The sequence below is a fragment of the Lithobates pipiens genome, unplaced genomic scaffold, assembly GCF_037356315.1.
Source record: "Lithobates pipiens isolate NorthernLeopardFrog02 unplaced genomic scaffold, aLitPip1_a1.2 Scaffold_23, whole genome shotgun sequence".
Classification (NCBI taxonomy): Eukaryota; Metazoa; Chordata; class Amphibia; order Anura; family Ranidae; genus Lithobates; species Lithobates pipiens.
The window spans coordinates 137,084,627-137,104,493 of NW_027507785.1; the positions used below are offsets into that span (position 1 = coordinate 137,084,627).

The 19,867-nt window shown below is 43.3% G+C and overlaps 1 protein-coding gene across 5 annotated transcripts in view; it reads left to right on the forward strand.

Annotated features, from left to right (window-relative positions):
• The window catches only part of RANGAP1 (Ran GTPase activating protein 1), a 289,117-nt gene extending 269,685 nt beyond the window's left edge, over positions 1-19,432 (forward strand). For all 5 annotated transcript variants that reach the window (XM_077452418.1, XM_077452420.1, XM_077452421.1 and 2 more), the window contains 4 exons: positions 14,698-14,800; positions 14,882-14,970; positions 17,927-18,048; positions 18,185-19,432. In XM_077452418.1, coding sequence (XP_077308544.1) covers positions 14,698-14,800; positions 14,882-14,970; positions 17,927-18,048; positions 18,185-18,254 — 384 coding nt within the window. In that variant the 3' untranslated portion in view covers positions 18,255-19,432. The remainder of the gene's footprint in view (positions 1-14,697; positions 14,801-14,881; positions 14,971-17,926; positions 18,049-18,184) is intronic.
• Positions 19,433-19,867: the final 435 nt, after the last annotated feature.

Consider the following 19,867-nt stretch of genomic DNA (forward strand, 5'->3'; position numbering starts at 1 on the left):
ATTATGCCTTGAGTGGGACTGAGGCTGCGCACAAATTTTTGCTTCCCATTGGCCCTTTACGATCGATTGGCACGCTATAAATAACGTTGACCCTGTGACCAGGTACGCTTCCTGAGGACGTGAAAACAAAAAGCATGTCGAGCCGGTACCTGGTCACGTTCGTATACGCAGAATTCCGGTCCTCTTGGTTGTCAGTCGTATTTGGTGGAACGCACTCCGTACACAACGAGGAACCACGAGCACACCATGAAAAGATCTGATAAACGAGCAGCCCCAGTGCCAGGTCGGGCACTGAGTAATGTAATGTAAATAAACAGTATTATGCTATGGGTATTGTTTGCTGTTTCTTCATGCCCCAACTGAGCCTATGAGGAGGAAGGTGTTTTCCATAGAGTCTGTATCATATTCCATGTGAGCAGGCATTTACCTGCACAAGCTCAGCTGACTATCTTTTTAATTAAAGTAGTCATTACAATCTGGTAAGGAGACTACTGTATCTTCACAATTGGGTGTCTTGGTGCTCAAATTTGTGGTGAAGGGATTTTTCACTAATTTCAGAAGATCTCATTGTATTCTGGCAAATAGATTGCATGGACTTTGGGCTATATGTTTTTCTCCAATATCTAATTGGGACTATTTAATTATTTTTGCAATCGTTTTTTGTTTTTGTTTACTATTGTATGTTTAGTGGGTTGGTACACCACCCCAATCACGTATGTGTGTTATCAGTTCCGGGACAAGGTCATCCAGCGCCCAGGGCAAAGATGCCGAACTGTGCCCCCTAACCCTGCAATAAACCATTGCGCCAGGGCCAGCCGCCCCTCCTGCCCACCCCTTGTCCCGGCCCTGGGTGGTGTTGTAGTATTTTACACTCCTTCAATGTAATGTCTAAGATATGATGTGTTTCCTATTTTTTTTTTTTTTTTTTTTTTTAAAGTGCCCCTATTGTAACCAAATACCAGCGATTTACATTTCTTTCTATAGATCCTTTATAGGGAGAAGCTATAAAATTATCACAATATTAGTTTGATAATTCAAGTATTCACAATCAGTATCACAAGGTACTTTAGTAAGTGGCACAGAGTTTATTTGTAGCTATTATCAGCTGCATGCACACCTTTGTACAAGGGGTCAAGCATGTAGTCACTTGCCCCCGTGGGATCTGAACCTGGTATTATCCGCACTTCAGAAACCGTTGTTTGAGAACATCAGGGAAATTCCCTTGTTGACTGTTTCTCAGGAAGTGGTCTTCTTAGTGTTCATTACATTGGCAAGGAGGGTTTCGGAACTGGCCGCCTTGTCTTGCAAGTCGCCCTATCTTGTTATCCACAAGGATAAGATGGTGTTGCATCCACAACCTTCTTTTCTACCAAAGGTGGTTTCAGCTTTTCACATCAATGAAGGCATTGTGTCACCACCTCTGTGTCCTAAACCGACACATCCTATGGAGGTGGCCCTCCATTCCCTGGACATGGTCTGGGCTCTAAGGGTATATCTGTCTGCCACAGCTCCTTTCCGGATGTCAGACTCTGTTTGTTTCGGTAGCTGGTCCGAAAAAAGCAATGGTGGTCACGTCGGCCACCATTTCCAGGTGGATCAGACAGATTGTGGTCCAGGCTTACGCCTTGAAGGGGCAGATGCCCCCCTTTCCTGTCATGGCCCATTCCACCAGGGCATCAAGCGTGAGTCGCTCAAGTGTGTAAGCCGGCCACTTGGTCGTCTGTTCACACCTTTACAGAGTTCTACAAAGTGGATTTAACTGCATCCTCTGATGCCTGCTTTGGCTGCAAAGTTTTGCAGGCGGCCGTGTAAAGTTGCAAATTTACACTTTCTTCTGTTAAGAAAAAGTTACCTTTTGAATATTAATGCACCTTTCTGCATTTGTTGACCGCAAGTTCTGATGCGGTTAGTTCAGATGGGGACTCCCCTGTTAGGGAGCACCACTGGTTGTGGGTGAAGTTATGTTTCTGTTTCCACCCCTCGTTATGACACTGCTTGGGGACGTCCCTATGGTCAAGATTACTGGAGCTGTGTCCGTCAATGAACGAAAGAGAAAATGGGATTTTTGTACTCAACGTAAAATCCTTTTCTCTGAATTTCATTGAAGGACACAGCACCCTCCCCCTCCTATTGGTTTACATTATACTGCTTGTTGACGTACTGAGCTGCAGGAAGCAGGCTGAGGGTTTTTTACCAGATGGACCGCCCCCCTGGGCGGAACTGTAAAGTTCTGTTTTTTTCACATGTATTACATGCTCTGCCTAGTCCTGAAGGTGGCGTACTAACTCTACGGTCAAGATTACTGGAGCTGAGTTCGTCGATAAACTTCTGAGAAAAGGATTTTACGGTGAGTACAAAAATCCAATTTTTCAGCTTTCAGCACTCACATTTACTCAGTCATGCAACACTGTACCCATATTACATTTTTGTCCTTTTTTTCACACAAATGGAGCTTCCTTTGATGGTATTTAATCACCACTGGGTTTTTTTTTTTTTGCGCTATAAATGAAAATAGACTAAAAATTTTGTTTAAAAAAAATGCATTTTCTTTTTGGTATAAAATTTTTAATTAATTTTTCTTTTTAAATTTTGGCCAAAAGTTATACTGCTACATATCTTTGGTAAAAAAAAAAAAAATAACCAAAATAAGTATATATTATTTGGTCATTGCAAAATGAAGATCTTTTTTATTTATTTATTTTTTTTAAACAAAATTGTCATATTACCAAGTTATTTCTCACACACTATATAGGCATACTTGCAACTAAACCCCAAAATAAATTCTGCTACTGCTCCTGAGTATGGCGATACCACATGTGTGAGACTTTTACACAGCCTGGCCCCATACAGGCCCAACATTCAGGGGTCACCATCAGGTGCTCTAGCGACATAAAATTACAAATTGCATTTCCTGACTACCTATTACACTGTTGTGAGGCACTGATGAGCACTGCAGTGGCACTCATGTGGCACGGATGAGCACTCATGTGGCATGGATGACCACGGATGAGGCAATGCTGTGGCATTGATGAGGCATGAATGAGGCACAGGTGAGGCATGAATGAGGCACAGGTGAGGCATAAATGAGGCACACACAGATGGGCTAGAATGAGGCAGAGGTGAGTGCACAATGTACCGATCGTTATGTACAGCGTTCGAGGAGAGGAGCTAAACAGGATATGCAGCGGTTTATTGACAAGCGATTGCTCCATCATTGGACGGCGTAAACAGCTGTCATTGGCCCTTTACCGCAATCGGTGATGTGCCGGATCCAGTGAACCCAGCAAGCAGGGACACTTCCATGTGCACACTCCGGGGGCATGCGGGAAGCGCAAGTCTGGGAGGTTATCATTGTATGCCCTCCCAGAATTAGCTGACCACGCTGTAGCCGTCTTTCGGGTATGGCTTGGTCGGCAAGTGGTTAACCTTTGAGTTATACTGCCACCTATAGGGCAATTGGACTGGTAAAACAAAACAACTAAAGGCCAGCCCAAGATGACCTTTCTTACTATGAGCATGCCTCAGTTTTTGCTTGTGTACTAGGAAAATGGCCATATTTTCTTCCTAGTGCTTTTTTATTCTTCAATTCTTCTCCAGTGGAGACTTCACTACATTGCAGCTATCCAGGAAGCCTATGGAAATGACTGCAAAAGTCTGTGTCCTCTCTGACTGTTAAGCAATGCTAATTTCCATAAATAAATGTCTGGGCACAGGTGAAATATAAAATAGACTAAAAAAAGTCTTTCAATTCAGTTTTGTTAAGTAATGGTTGGATTTTAAGGTGGCTACTTGTGTATAAACATAATGTTCAATATTGTTTTGTTTAAAAAAAAAAAAAAAAGATGTTAAAAAAGCTTGTAACTAGGTGATCAGTGCCAAGACTAGGCAATTCGAAGCCCTAGCTACCCAACACAAACGTTCCCCACACCCTGACCGGTTGATTTAACTTGAACAGAAATGAATATCTGCCTCACTACAAAGGCAGAGAAACATTTACGCTGGACCAATAAGTTCTTCACTTGGCGGCATCGGCTGAATTCATTGTTAGCACGTAAGCTTACCCTAAACATTCACATGTAGCTCTTCCAAAAATGAGACTCTCAAGAGGCAATATTTCCCAACATCCCCATAAGGTTCTTCCGGAATTTCAAGATTTTTACACTGAATTATAAAACCCATCCCAGAGCCACATTCCTGTTTCCATTAATAATTTCTTGCACACCTTATCTCTGCCATCTCTCACGGAATCCCATAGAGAACTTTTGGACCAACCCATTACATGTGAGGAAATGCATAATACTATTAAGATATTGTCATTACATAAATTACCGAGCCCTGATGACCTCTCTAATAATTATTATGAGAAATTTTCTGAACAGTTATCTTCTCATATGGCTCTCTACTTTCATTTCTTGTGAGATGGCGGAAAAGTCCCTATAGATGAAAATATGGAGTACATCACTGTCATTCCCAAACCACACAAGGACTCCACAGGCATTCTTAACTACAGTCCTATCTCATTGATCAATTGTGATCTCAAAATCTTAACAAAACGTTTAGTTTTACATCTCTGTACTTTTTTGGTATACATTCACAAAGATCAATCTGGTTTTATAACCAAATGCCAACGTTGGATCAAATTTGTCGGTCCATAGCATTGATCTCTGCGGTACACTCCAAATGGGGGATGCCCCTGTATATAGGGAACTACTACATCTCTCATTGGACCTTCATAAGGCCTTTGATAGCTTAATTTGGGTTTACTTATTTACTATTCTGGAAGCTTTTGGATTTGGCCCTCCTTTTATCCTATTGCTTAAGCAACTTTATAGTAATCCGTCGGCCCAGGTTTCCATTCGGGGTCATGAATCAGCATTGTTTCCTATCCAGCGCGGAACGAGACAGGGTTGCCCACTTTCTCCATTGCTATTTACCCTAGCAATTGAACCCCTAGCTGTAGCAATTCAATCTCATCCTAATATACATGGCATATGTTGCGGACAACAGGAGCATAAATGTTCCTTGTTCACTGACGACATCCTCATGTATGTCACAAATCCCCAAATTACTTTACCTAATCTTTTGACTGTTCCACCAATTTTCCCAGATCTCAGGGCTTTCTTTAACTGCTTGCCAACCGCCGGCTGTCAAATGACGGCCAGGCGGCATGGCTCTTGTGGCGGGAGGCTGTCGTGACGTCCTCCCATTTAAACAGGGAATGCGTGCAATCGTGCGCATGCATCCCTGTTCGTTCTGTGGCCTCGTGGCACGGAGACACCGCTCGTCACCGAGGGGGGGGGGGGGTGAGCAGCCATTGGGTATGGCTGTTTGCCACTTGATCGGCAATGATGAAGTCATTGGCGATCACAGATGGTTCCACCCCCACTGTGTGGTGTCAGCACCCATCAGAGTACCTGTCACAGCCCACCTGAGTACCCGTCACAGTCCATAGGAGTACCCGAGTACCTTTCACAGCCCATCAGAGTTTCCCAGTATCTGTCACAGCCCATCAGAGTTCCCGAGTACCTGTCACAGCCCATCAGAGTTCCCGAGTACCTGTCACAGACCACCTGAGTACCCGAGTTCCTGTCACAGTCCATATGAGTACCCGAGTTCCTGTCACAGTCCATATGAGTACCCGAGTACCTGTCAGTTCATCTGAGTACCCGAGTACCTGTCACAGTCCATATGAGTACCCGAGAACCTATCACCGCCCTTCAGAGTACCTGTCACCAAGGCCATCGGAGTACCCGAGTACCTGTCACCAAGGCCATCGGAGTACCCGAGTACCTGTCACCAAGGCCATCGGAGTACCCGAGTACCTGTCACCAAGGCCATCGGAGTACCAGAGTACCTGTCACCAAGGCCATCGGAGTACCCGAGTACCTGTCACCAAGGCCATCGGAGTACCCGAGTACCTGTCACCAAGGCCATCGCTGTACCTTTCACCATCCCATCGGAGTACCTGAGTACCTGTCACTAGGCCATCAGTGTACCCGTCACCATCCCATCGGAGTACCCAAGTACCTTTCACCATCCCATCAGAGTACCCTGTCACCAGGCCATTGGAGTACCCGAGTACCCTGTCGCCATCCCATCAGAGTACCCGAGTACCTGTCACCATCCCATCGGAGTACCCGAGTACCCTGTCGCCATCCCATCAGAGTACCCGAGTACCTGTCACCATGCCATCGGAGTACCCGAGTACCCTGTCACCATGCCATCGGAGTACCCGAGTACCCTGTCACCATCCCATGAGAGTACCCGAGTACCCTGTCACCAGGCCATCGGCGTACCCGAGTACCTGTCACCAGGCCATCGGCGTACCCGAGTACCTGTCACCAGGCCATCGGAGTACCCGAGTACCTGTCACCAGGCCACCAGAGTACCCGAGTACCTGTCACCAGGCCACCGGAGTACCTGTCACCAGGCCACCGGAGTACCCGAGTACCCTGTCGCCATCCCATCAGAGTACCCGAGTACCCTGTCACCATGCCATCGGAGTACCCGAGTACCCTGTCACCATCCCATGAGAGTACCCGAATACCTGTCACCAGGCCATCGGAGTACCCGAGTACCCTGTCACCATGCCATCGGAGTACCCGAGTACCCTGTCACCATCCCATGAGAGTACCCGAGTACCCTGTCACCAGGCCATCGGCGTACCCGAGTACCTGTCACCAGGCCATCGGCGTACCCGAGTACCTGTCACCAGGCCATCGGAGTACCCGAGTACCTGTCACCAGGCCACCAGAGTACCTGTCACCAGGCCACCGGAGTACCCGAGTACCCTGTCGCCATCCCATCAGAGTACCCGAGTACCCTGTCACCATGCCATCGGAGTACCCGAGTACCCTGTCACCATCCCATGAGAGTACCCGAATACCTGTCACCAGGCCATCGGCGTACCCGAGTACCTGTCACCAGGCCATCGGCGTACCCGAGTACCTGTCACCAGGCCATCGGCGTACCCGAGTACCTGTCGCCAAGCCATCGGCGTACCCGAGTACCTGTCACCAGGCCACCGGAGTACCCGAGTACCTGTCACCAGGCCACCGGAGTACCCGAGTACCTGTCACCAGGCCACCGGCGTACCCGAGTACCTGTCACCAGGCCACCGGCGTACCCGAGTACCTGTCACCAGGCCACCGGCGTACCCGAGTACCTGTCACCAGGCCACCGGCGTACCCGAGTACCTGTCACCAGGCCACCGGCGTACCCGAGTACCTGTCACCAGGCCACCGGCGTACCCGAGTACCTGTCACCAGGCCACCGGCGTACCCGAGTACCTGTCACCAGGCCACCGGCGTACCCGAGTACCTGTCACCACCAGGCCACCGGCGTACCCGAGTACCTGTCACCAGGCCATCGCTGTACCCGTCACCATCCCACCGGAGTACCCGAGTACCTGTCACCACCAGGCCACCGGAGTACCCGAGTACCTGTCACCAAGCCATCGGCGTACCTGTCACCAGGCCACCGGAGTACCCGAGTACCTGTCACCAGGCCACCGGAGTACCAGAGTACCTGTCACCAGGCCACCGTAGTACCCGAGTACCTGTCACCAGGCCATCGCTGTACCCGTCACCATCCCATCAGAGTACCCGAGTACCTGTCACCAGCCCATCAGGGTACCCGAGTACCTGTCACCAGCCCATCAGAGTACCCGAGTACCTATCTGCAGCCCATCAGAGTACCCAAGTACCCATTTGCAGCCCATGCCTGATAGAATATACGTTGGGGTGTTTACTTTCCAAAATGGGGTCATTTTGTAGGTAATTCCACTGTCCTGGTGCTCAAGGACCTTCAAAAGTGTGATAGGTAGGAATGAAATGAGATGTGTAATGTATGCTCCTAGCTCGCCTGAAGGTTCTACTTCAATGTTTGGCCTCTCTATGTGGCCAGGCTGTGTAAAAGTCTTACACATGTGTTATCACCATACTCGGGAAGAGTAGCAGTAAAATGTGCTTTGGGGTGTAATTTTTGCTATATACTTGCTATGTGTTAGAAATATCTTATAAATTGACAACTTTGTGTAAAAAAAAAAAAAAGTGTGTTAATTTTTTTCCACATTTCCAAAAACTTCTGGAAAAAAATGAACCATTCAAAAGACTCATTATGCCTCATAGATTATACGTTGGGGTGTTTGTTTTGCAAAATGGGGTAATTTTGTGGGCAATTCCATTGTCCTGGTGCTCCAGGGCCTTCAAAAGGTGGTTGTGAAATGAGATGTGTCATTTTTGCTCATGGAACGCCTGAAGGTGCTACGTCAATGTTGGTGCTCTGTATGTGGCCAGACTGTGTAAGTCTCACACATGTGGTATCGCCATACTCGGGGAGAGTAGCAGAATGTATTTTGGGGTGTAATTTGTTGCATATGCTGTTCGTGAGAAATAACCTAATAATATGACAATTTTGTAAAAAAAATCTTAATTTTTCAAAGAATTAACTGCATAAACGATATGCCCATATATACACTGGGATTTTAGTAATAAACTGACTTTTAATAACAGTATTCTTTCTATTCTATCCCAGAGCAGGAGGTCGCGGGCCACATCAGAGAGCACCGTGGGCCACATGTGGCCCCCGAGCCACTGGTTGGGCACCCCTGCTCTATAACTTTCACAAAGACAGAATAATATACACACATTTGGGTTATTTTTATCAAAGATATGTAGCGGTATAAATTGTGGCCAAAATTTATGAAGAAAAATTAATAATTAGCAAAATTTTATGACGGAAACAAAAAAAAGGCTTTTTTTTCACAAAATGTAAGTTTTCTTTTTATTTATAGCACAAAAAATAAAAACACTAGTGATTAAATACCACTAAAATAAACCTATATTTGTGTGGAAAAAAGGACACAAGTTTCATATGGTTACAGTGCTGCATGACTGAGTCATTCAAACTGTGAGAGTGCTGAAAGCTGAAAATTGGTCTGGACAGGAAGGGGGTGTAAGTGCACTGTATTGAGGTGGTTAAATACCCAAAAAACGACAGCCCTTAATATTTCTTTACCCCCCTCGACGGTCTTGACCTTATGAAATCCAGGCAGTCCCCTACTTACAAACGACTCCTACTTACAAATGGAGGAAGACAACAGGAAGTGAGAGGAAATCTACCCCTAGGAAGGGAAATTCACTCCTGTAAGAGTTAGGCCCCTTTCACACTGGGGTGGTTTTCAGACGCTACAGTGCTAAAAATAGCGCCTGTGTAGCGTCTGGAAAAAAAACGGCCCCTTTCACTCCAGTGTGAAAGCCTGAGGGCTTTCACACTGGAGCAGAGCGCTAGCCGGACGTTGAAAAAAGTCCTGCTAGCCGCATCTTTGGAGGGGTGAAAGGAGCGGTGTTTTCACCGCTCCTAAATCGCTCCTACTCATTGAAATCAATGGGGCAGCGTGGCTATACCGCCAGCAAAACGCCCCACTAGCGGCCGCAGACCGCCGCTAAAATGACGGTAAAGATAAAAATTGTGGAGCTTTACCGCCAACGCCCGCACCGCCCCAGTGTGAAAGGTGCCTTAATATGGGAAAAAGGTTTCTCCACTGATGCTTTATTACCAATCCTTGTTTGCCTAACAGCCCACGATTTTTAAAATCCAATTGTCATTGGGACCAAATGTGAGGTGAAATCTGAGGCACAGACAGCAAAACAAATGTTACAGGGGTGATAACTCTTCCCTATGCTATCCAAAAAGCTTAAAAATAGATTTTTTGGCTGGAGCTATACTTAAAATAGGGGCCTGTTCCGACTTACAAACAGATTCAACTTAAGAACAAATCTACAGTCCCTATCTTGTTTCTAACCCGGGGACTGCCTGTACTTATAATTTCCAATGGCCACAAAGCTCCCTCCCATATTTAGGCATCCAGATGACAATAATCTCTATTGGACTAATTAATCGCCGCTCTTCTGACGACTCCAGGTGGATCTTCAACGATGGGCAGGCTATCCCTTGTCTTGGTTTGGCAGAATCCGTTCTATTAAGCTGACCTTTCTTGCTAGGATACTTTATTATTTCAGGACTTTACCAGTTGTGATTCCGAGGGGAGATATACAGTGCCTACAATCCAACATCCTTCATTTTATTTGTAGCAATAAGAAACCTCAAATTAATAAAATTACATTGTACATCTCGAAACCAAATGGTGGGCTTGGCCTCCCTAATTTACAAGCTTATTATCAAGCGGCTGAAATAACTCCACTTTCTTACACAACTGCCAAAGGATCTAGATCCCTCTTTGTCTCTATTGAGGTTCTTTCATGCCACCCTTTCACCATAGGTTCTCTAATGTGGCTCCCTAGCCGTTTTCACCCTCCTATTTTGTGTCCTACCCTGTCTCATTCACTAGCGGTCTGGGATAGAGAACGACATCGCAAACCTTTGTCTTCCCCACATACTCCACTTGCTCCCATATTCTTTAACCCTGAGTTCCCTCCCGGAATGACTCCATTGCTATTGCTATGGTGGCTCAACAAAGGGCTTGTTAGGATAGGAGACTACCTTAATGGGGATCAGTCACACTCGTTGCAATTTTTTAAAGACATGTTTCAAATGCGCTCCGGCGAACTATTTAGATATTATCAGATTATTTATTATGTACGGTCTAAACTTGAAGAGGAGGGCCGTTTAAGAAAAAAAAAAAAGTCAGCAGCTGCAAACACTGCAGCTGCTGACTTAATAAACACACTTACCTGTCCAGGGCGCCCGCGATGTCGGCCGCCCGAGGCCGACTCGGCTCTCGGGTCCCGGCGCCGCCATTCCCTCTAAGGGAAACAGGCAGTGGAGCCTTATGGCTTCACTGCCCGTTTCCTACTGCGCATGCGCGAGTCCCGTAGCACTTTCTGAATGGGACGCGCTGTGTTCTGGAACACACAGTTCCCAGAACACAGCGCGACCCATTACCTAGAAGACGCCGCGACGAGGAGAGAAGACAGAAGATCTCCGCAGAGGAGGAAGAGGAAGATTAGGATTATGTGCCTAGCAACAGGCATTTCTGGTAAGTAACAAAAAAAAAAAAAATTCATTTTTTTTTTTTTTTAGATTTTTTTGTAATTTTTACTATTTTTTTGTTTTCAGGGTGGCCCTCCACTTTAACCTGTTAGATGGACCCCTTATACTTACAAATTTTGAATTATCGTGTCAAACAAAGGGCCTCTTACGGGGAAGGATATCTACAATATATACTACCCTGACTGACTCAAATGCTAAGCTCCCTTACATGACTCAATGGGAACCAGACTTGCCAATCCGATATTTCCATTGTGGTATTCAAGATATTGCCTATGCTTTATCCAAAATATCTATCAATACAACCTTAACTGAAACCAATTATAAAACACTTCTACGTTGGTATTTGATCCCGACCAGAGTCGCAAAGATGCATCCGTCTGTGTCACCCACCTGCTGTAGACGTTGTGGCCAGATGGGTACAATGTTTCATGTTTGGTGGCAGTGCCCTATAGTCAATAGATTTTGTATTTGTATGTTTAACCACTTAATAACCGCCCTATAGCCGAATGACGGCTTCAGGGCGGTTTCTTAACTCTGGGAGGCCGTCATATGACGTCCTCCCAGAATTTCGCTCTCGCGCGCCCCCTGGGGCGCGCACTCGAGAGCATCCGTGACCGCTGGGTCCACAGGACCCGGCGCATCACGGATCACAGTAAACGGGCGCTCATAGCGGCCGTTTACCACGTGATCGCTCCGTCAAATGACGGAGTGATCACTTGTAAACAAACCGGCGTCATGTTATGACGCCGGTTCCTCCCTCCCCCTCTCTGTACCGATCGGAACAGCGGAGGGGGAAGAGATCGGTGTCAGCAGCGATGTGGGCTGCATCTGCAGTGCCCACATCGCTGCTCACCGAAAATTAACCCCTCAATTCCCTGCAAATACTCTGTAATACCCTGCCATTACTCTGCAATACCCTGCAATACCCTGCATTACTCTGCAATACCCTGCAATACTCTGCATTACACTGCAATACTCTGCATTACCCTGCCATACCCTGCAATACCCTGCCATTACTCTGCAATACCCTGCAACACCCTGCAACACTCTGCAATGCTCTGCAACACTCTGCAATGCTCTGCAACACCCGCCAATACCGTGCAACACTCTGCAATGCTCTGCAACACCCTCCAATATCCTGCAATGCTCTGCAACACAATACTCTGCAACGCCATACTCTGAGATACCCAGCCATACTCTGATATACCCAGCCATAGTCAGTGATACCCTGCAATACACAGCCATAGACACCCCCCCCCCCCTCCCGCCGCCCTCCGGTGCTTCTACCGACTCGCCAATACGATCAAATCCAGAATCTTTTTTTTTTTTTCAGGCTTCCCAGCTTAGAGGTGAGATGCGGGGTCTTATTGACCCCATATCTCACTGTAAAGAGGACCTGTCATGCCATATTCCTATTACAAGGGATGTTTACATTCCTTGTAATAGGAATAAAAGTGATCGAAAAATTTATTTTTGGGGAAAAAAATGTCAAACTAAAAAAAAATAAAGTACAATGAACAATAAAATGTTTTTTTTTTTTTTAAAGCGCCCCTGTCCCCGTGTGCTCGCATGCAGAAGCGAACGCATACGTAAGTCCCGCCCACATATAAAAAAAGGTGTTCAAACCACACATGTGAGGTATCGCTGAGAACGTTAGAGCGAGAGCAATAATTCTAGCCCTAGACCTCCTCTGTAACTCAAAACATATAACCAGTAAAAAAAAAATTAAATAGTCGCCTATGGGGATTTTTAAGTAGCGACGTTTGGCGCCATTCCACGAGCCTGTGCAATTTTGAAGAGTGACATGTTAGGTATCGATTTACTCGGTGTAACTTCATTTTTTTTTTTTTTTTTTTTTTAAGTACAAAACTGTTTTTTTTCCAAAAAATTGCTGCGCAAATACCGTGCGAGATAAAAAGTTGCAACGATTCGATGTAATTTTCTAGCAAATAAATGATGATTTTTACATGTAGGAGAGAAATGTCAGAATTGTCCTGGGTGTTCCAGAACGCCTGATGGCGCTCCCTGCATGTTGGGCCTCTGTATGTGGCCACACTGTGTCAAAGTCTCACACATGTGGTATCGCCGTACTCGGGAGTAATAGCAGAATGTGTTTTGGGGTGTAATTTGTGGTATGCATATGCTGTGTGAGAAATAAACTGATAATATGACAATTTTGTGAAAAAAAAAAAAAAAAAAGTAAAAAAAAATCTTGATTTTGCAAAGAATTGTGGGAAAAAATGACAACTTCAAAAATCTCATCATGCCTCTTACTAAATACCTTGGAATATCTTCTTTCTAAAAAGGGGTCATATGGGGGGTATTTGTACTTTTCTGGCATGTTAGGGTCTCAAGAATTGAAATAGGTCGTCAGTACTTCAGGTGTGATCAATTTTCAGATATTGGCACCACAGCTTGTGGACTCTATAACTTTCACAAAGACCAAATAATATCCACCAATTTGTACTTATTTTTACCAAAGATATGTAGTGGTATAAATTTTGGCCAAAATGTATGAAGAAAAAATTACTAATCTGCTAAATTTTATAACGGAAATGAAGAAAAATTCATTTTTTTACAGAATTTTCTGTATTTTTTCTTTTATAGCACAAAAAATAAAAAACCCAGCGGTGATTAAGTACCACCAAAAGAAAGCTCCATTTGTGTGAAAATAAGGACAAAAATTTCATATAGGTCCAGTGTTGCATGACTGAGTAATTGTCATTCAAAATGTGAGAGCACCGAAAGCTGAAAATTGGTCTGGTTATTAAGGGTGTTTAAGTGCCCAGTGGTCAAGTGGTTAACCTAGCATACTCTGTGACGGGGTTAATATACGTAGATCCCTGGAACCAGCACTTTTTCAAAAGTTTTCTGATGAGGTCCCCAAAAAATCAACAAAACGAATTACATATATGTTCTTGGCAGCTAGAATAACTATCGCTAAATATTGGACGCAGTCAGTGGTTCCCCTCGACCACGTGAAGAATAAACATAACTGGATCATAGTTAATGAAAAAGATTCTAGCCAACCCTCTTCCGCTCTCTCTCTCTTCTCTCTCTCTATCACTAGGCTGACATGATACTAGTAGAAATGTATACAGGGGATCCCTTTCTTTAACCCATTAACCCTCCCCCTTCCCTATTTCCTTACCCTCCCCTTTCCTCTATTGCTTACAACATATTTCTTTCTGCTTGTGAAAGTCATTCCTAATGTTATAAGTTAAAGTAGCTTGATGGGACAATTTGCAACTGGTCCCTAATTGATCAGAGATATATTCTTGATTCTGCAGTGAACGACTTACATTTTTTCTTTTTTGTTTGTTCTATGGTTACGTTATTTGGCACTTCCGCCAAACACGTTTTATGTTGAGATTGCTCTGTATTTTATCCAAAGGTGCTATGTTTATGATCCCTTGAAAGACAGACAGAGGGTGCTCAATTTTCATTTCTGTTTTTGTCACTGTTTATCAATTGTGCCTTAAATAACATTATTTCCATAAAAATATTGATAAGTAAAAAGAACAATGTATTGCAAACGCCTACTTATTTTGAATATGAATAATATAGTTGTTTAGATTGGCCCTCACTTTAAAGCTAAAGGTGATTGTACAATCAGATTGAAATCTGTGTATGTGTGGCCAATTTTAGGCTGAATAAACTTTTACTTTGTCCTTTGCATTCTAGACTGATGTTACAGACATTGAAAAGGTGGTACAGGCCTTCATTCAGATATCATCTGTGTACCGAGATGAACAGGCAGTGAAAACGGCAGTGGAAGAAACTGTTGGTAAGAAGCTATTTTTTATGCACCCATCTTTTGCCTTTGGTATCGGTCTGTTTAATTTATTTACCCTTCCTTTTTTTTTAGACTGTTTAATGAAGAAAGCTTTTGGCAGTTCAGTTTTTCAGCCGGATATGTTTGTTACCAGTTTACTTGTGCGCATGGGTCTTCTTAAGGTAATTTAATCCTGTGTTATTTGAGAAATTACAATCAAAGGCAGAGTATTTTAGTTGTAGGTATTTGGTATCCCTTATTCTGGTCATACGCATCAAAGTACTATTAATCACATATAAATCGCCAATAGTATAAAATCTGTAACATAAAAGTGATTAGTGAATAAAGCCCAATCTTTTAAAAAGTTCACATAAAGAATCTTCAAATAAAAGGAAATTAAAATTAACAAAAAAAAAAGTAATTATAGCTTTTCTTCTTCTTTATAATCCATCACTGAAAACACACTTCCAGGAAGCATGTATCCCATGTTCCCCAAGACAAAAAAAAAACTCGCACCACTGTGTAAAAAAGTCTACCTTACACCCTGTGGGTGACAGAATAGCTCAAAAAATATAGATAACAAGCATGTTATATCTACCTGCTCTGTGCACAGGGCAGCCTTATCCTCCTCTTCTGGGTTGCCCCGCTGGTGCTCCTGGCTCCTTCCCTTTCCAGTGCCCCTACGGAGATCCACTTTTCATGGGGCAATCATGCGGAAGTGCTCACAAGTCCTGGTGCTGCATCCATTGACACAGACAGCAGGACTCGGCCCTGCTCCCGCCTCTCTGGATGTGATTGACAGCAGCGGGAGCCAACGGCTCCTGCTTCTATCAATCAGTCCAATGAGATGAGTCAGCGGCTGGAGTCGCTGGGCTCTTGCGTGGCGCTGGAACAAATGGGCTCTGGTAAGAAAAAGGGGGGAGGGGGGGTCTGGGGGAGCGCTGCAGCAAATAAGGTTTTTCACCTTAGAGGAACTGCAGTCTGCTCGAATAATTTGTAATAAAAACATATTTGCCATTCTGAAGCTTCCCTCCAACCACTTTGCATATTATTTTATGTACAGTATCCCACAAAATTGAGTACACCCCTCACATTTTTGTAAATATTTTACTATATCTTTTCACATGACAACACTTAAGAAATTACACTTTGCTACAACATAGTTGTGAGTGTACAGCTTGTATAACTTGTAAATTTGCTCCCACCATCATGCTTGACTGTAGGCAAGACACACTTGTCTGTTTGCAGGCTTTCTTTGTGCATCATGTTTAGAAGAGGCAGACCAATTTGATGTAGTGTGCAGCGTATGATCTGAGCGGTGACAGGCTGACCCCCACCCCTTCAACCTCTGCAGCAATGCTGGCAGCACTCATACGTCTATTTCCCAAAGACAACCTTTGTATATGACGCAGAGCACATGCACACAACTTTTTTGGTCAACCATGTTGAGGCCTGTTCGGAGTGGAACCTGTCCTGTTACACCGCTATATGGTCTTAGCCACTGTGATGCAGCTCAGTTTGCCTAGGCCATCTTAATGTAGAGCAACAAATCTTTTTTTTCAGATCCTCAGTTCTTTGCCATGAGGTGCCATGTTGAACTTCCAGTGACCAGTATGAGAAAGTGAGAGTGATAACACCAAATTTAACACACCTGCTCCCCAGTCACACCTGAGACCTTGTAACACTAAACAAGTTACTTGACACGGGAGGGAAAATGGCCAAATTGGGCCCAATTTGGACATTTTCACTTAGAGGTGTACTCCGTTTTGTTGCCAGTGGTTTAGGCATTAATGGCTGTGTTGAGCTATTTTTAGGGGACAGCAAATGTACACTGTTATACAAGCTGTACACTCGCCACTTTACGTTGTAGCAAAGTGTAATTTCTTCAGCATTGTCACATGAAAAAATATAATAAAATATTTACAAAAATGTAAGGGGTGCACTCACTTTTGTGAGATACTGTGTGTGTGTATACATATATGTATAATTAATATAGCTGTGACTGCTATATTTTTTATATAATATATATATAATATATAGATAGATAATTGCCAGACCATTGTTCCTAATTTTTACGAATATTCTTTATATTTAAAGAAGGGCCACGATACATCCCTGGGAATTACAGACCAGTTGTCTTAATATCAATAGTATGCAAGCTCTTGGAGGGGATGATGAGGGACTATACACAAGATTTTAGTAATTACAACGGTATCATTAGCAGTAATCTGCATTGATTCATGAAGAATCGTTCTTGCCAAATCAATCTATTAACCGTTTGAGGAGGTGCGCTGCCATCTAGATAAAGGAAGGCCGTAGACGTGGTGTATCTAGATTTTGCAAAGGCATTTGATACAGTTCCCCACAAACGTTTACTGTGCAAACTAAGGTCTGCCTGCATGGATCATAGGGTGAGTACATGGATTGAAAACTGGCTACAGGGGAGAGTTCAGAGGGTAGTGATAAATGGGAAGTACTCAGGTCCGGTGTGGAAAGTGGGGTACCCCAGGATTCTGTCCTGGGACCAATCCTATTTAACTTATTCATGAACGACACGAAAGAGTCACATGACACCAGGGAGTGAAAATGGCTAATTGGGCCAAATGTGGACATTTTCACTTAGGGGTGTACTCGCTTATGTTGCCAACAGTTTAGACATTAATGGCTGTGTGTGGAGTTATTTTGAGACGGCAGATTTATACTGTTATACAAGCTGTACACTCGCTACTTTACATTTCTTCAGTGTTTTCACATGAAAAAAGATATAATAAAATATTTACAAAAATGTGAGGGGTGTACTCACTTTCATGAGATACTGTATATGGCACTAGAACCCTCAATAGTGCATCTACCAACTTGACTTTTTAGCTTGTCCTCCATCATGGTGCCTCGCTCATCCTACTATTATAAATTGGCCCGTGAACTTCAGTGCCAATATCTCCCTGCTGTGTCCAAAAATGAAGACACCCATGACAGATTCAGCCTGCTAAAATCCAAGCTGTTTATCATTTATTGAATGATACTTTAATTCGGTGCTTTTAGTGGGAATTTCCTGTATTTCCTCACATTGACAGATTGCAGTTATGCTACCAAATATGATTTTATTTTAACAGCTTACTGGTATTCATATTTTTGTAGAGTGAAGATAAGATTAAACCTGTTCTGCACTTGTATGGACCCCTGCTGACCCTGAATCATGTAGTGCAACAGGACTATTTTCAGAAATCGCTTGCTCCTGTCCTGCTGGCTTTTATTTCAAAGTAAGTTCATACCACTAGCTTTGCTAATATGAATGTGCATGTCGTCTTATACTATAAACATTATTCAGCTAAACCTGGGATAGGGAAAGGCTGTATACAATTAATTTACTATATTTTTTTCTTTCTATCTTTGCAGACCCAATGTTGCACTGGAATCTCAGCCTCTTGCTCGACACACTCTGCTACAAACCCTTCATAAATTGTAACCTTCCCAGCTAGACCATTAAATGTGACGTCTGACAGACTATGGAAGAATATGAACTCAATGTTACTAGAAGACTCCAAACCACTGGAGGCTAAGCGCCTTCTATTCTTATCCTCAACCTTTTTCCAGTGTTTTGTTTACATTTATTACCTGATTCTTACAAAACCCAGTTACCTTGGTTTGGATCTCAGGAAAGAAAAAGACTAGAACTGCATAAGCAGCATCCAAAGGCTTGTCTAAATGTTGTGCTACTTCACCACTTGTAAGGATCTCCCCTGTCTTTCAAGACTTTTAATGCTAAAATTCTGGATCTTTGGTAGCTTATAGTGAAAAGGGGCTAAAATATGCATTACTGGTGTGCATATTAGTAATGGTTAGAATTAGAATAAGCCTCTGTGCCATATAGTGTCCATTATCACTAGTGTTAATAAGGCATTATCTGTGAATGATGGGGAGAGATGCTTGCTAAAATATATAAAAAGGTGTTAGTCATTAAATCTTTAATTTTACTGCAGTGAATGCATTGCTGAGGTTGTTTTAAAAGTGTACATAAGAAAAACTCGTGATGCTTGGTCTGGTACACGTTGGTCAACATAGTCTCTGCAGAATGTGTCCTTTAAACTCAAGGGATAGAGAGGGTTATGTGTAAAACCTTTTTAATTTTTTTCATTCATTCCATGTGCATATTATTGCATTTTTGCTTTATTAGAAATTTGTCTAAAGCCATGTGGGTTGCTGTTAGGTAAGCCACATTATATATTTACATAAAGCTGCAAATGAGAAGTAATGTGTCACAATTTAAGTTATAGTGCTTTGTGTTCTCTGAGAACACGCTGATACAGGGACTGAATTGACTCCTAATTTGGGTGTAAAAAGTGTCGCTGTGTTTACCATGGCAACATGTCAAATTTTTTATAAGTAGGCACGATTGCTGTGGGTATTAGTTTTCTTTCAGAAATATTTGTAAGTGCCTGCATATCGTATTCTGAAATGGTGCCATTTGCAACAGGTGACCCTGTCTGTCATTATTTTGATGGATACTGATTTCTAGAATTATTGGGCTTCCCATGAAATCTAGTACATAACATTTTTGAAGCCCTTCAATCCTCAAAACTTTGTACAGTGCAACTTGTTGAGTGTCATGTTTTCATACTGCTTTATTAAATCTTGTAGGGTGCAGTTTATAGTTTCTTAATTTTTCCAATCTTCGTTGTAGAGGTTTTTTTTTTTTTTTTTTGCCGTATATGCAAGAAATAAGCCACTTACAACCCCTGTCGAACAATAATTTAAGCACATTTTCTGGTTTAAATATCTGAATTGATTTGTTCAGATTTTATAGTATGAGTATTTCATTTAATTAAGTATTGTAAGGACATAATATCAAATATTTTAGCCCTTTTATGACCAGAGTTTTTTGAAGCATAGATACTCAGACCAGGTTAAGTGTCATTTGACAGAAGGAATGTTTATTGAGATAAAACATCAGGTGTTGCAAGAGAAAATAATACACTCAACAGTGTGTATTCTGAGGCCATTAAACAAGGGTTCATCTAGGACTTAGTTAAAGATGAGTGACTTCCAATCTTATCATATAGCAGAAGAAACGCTCAATAG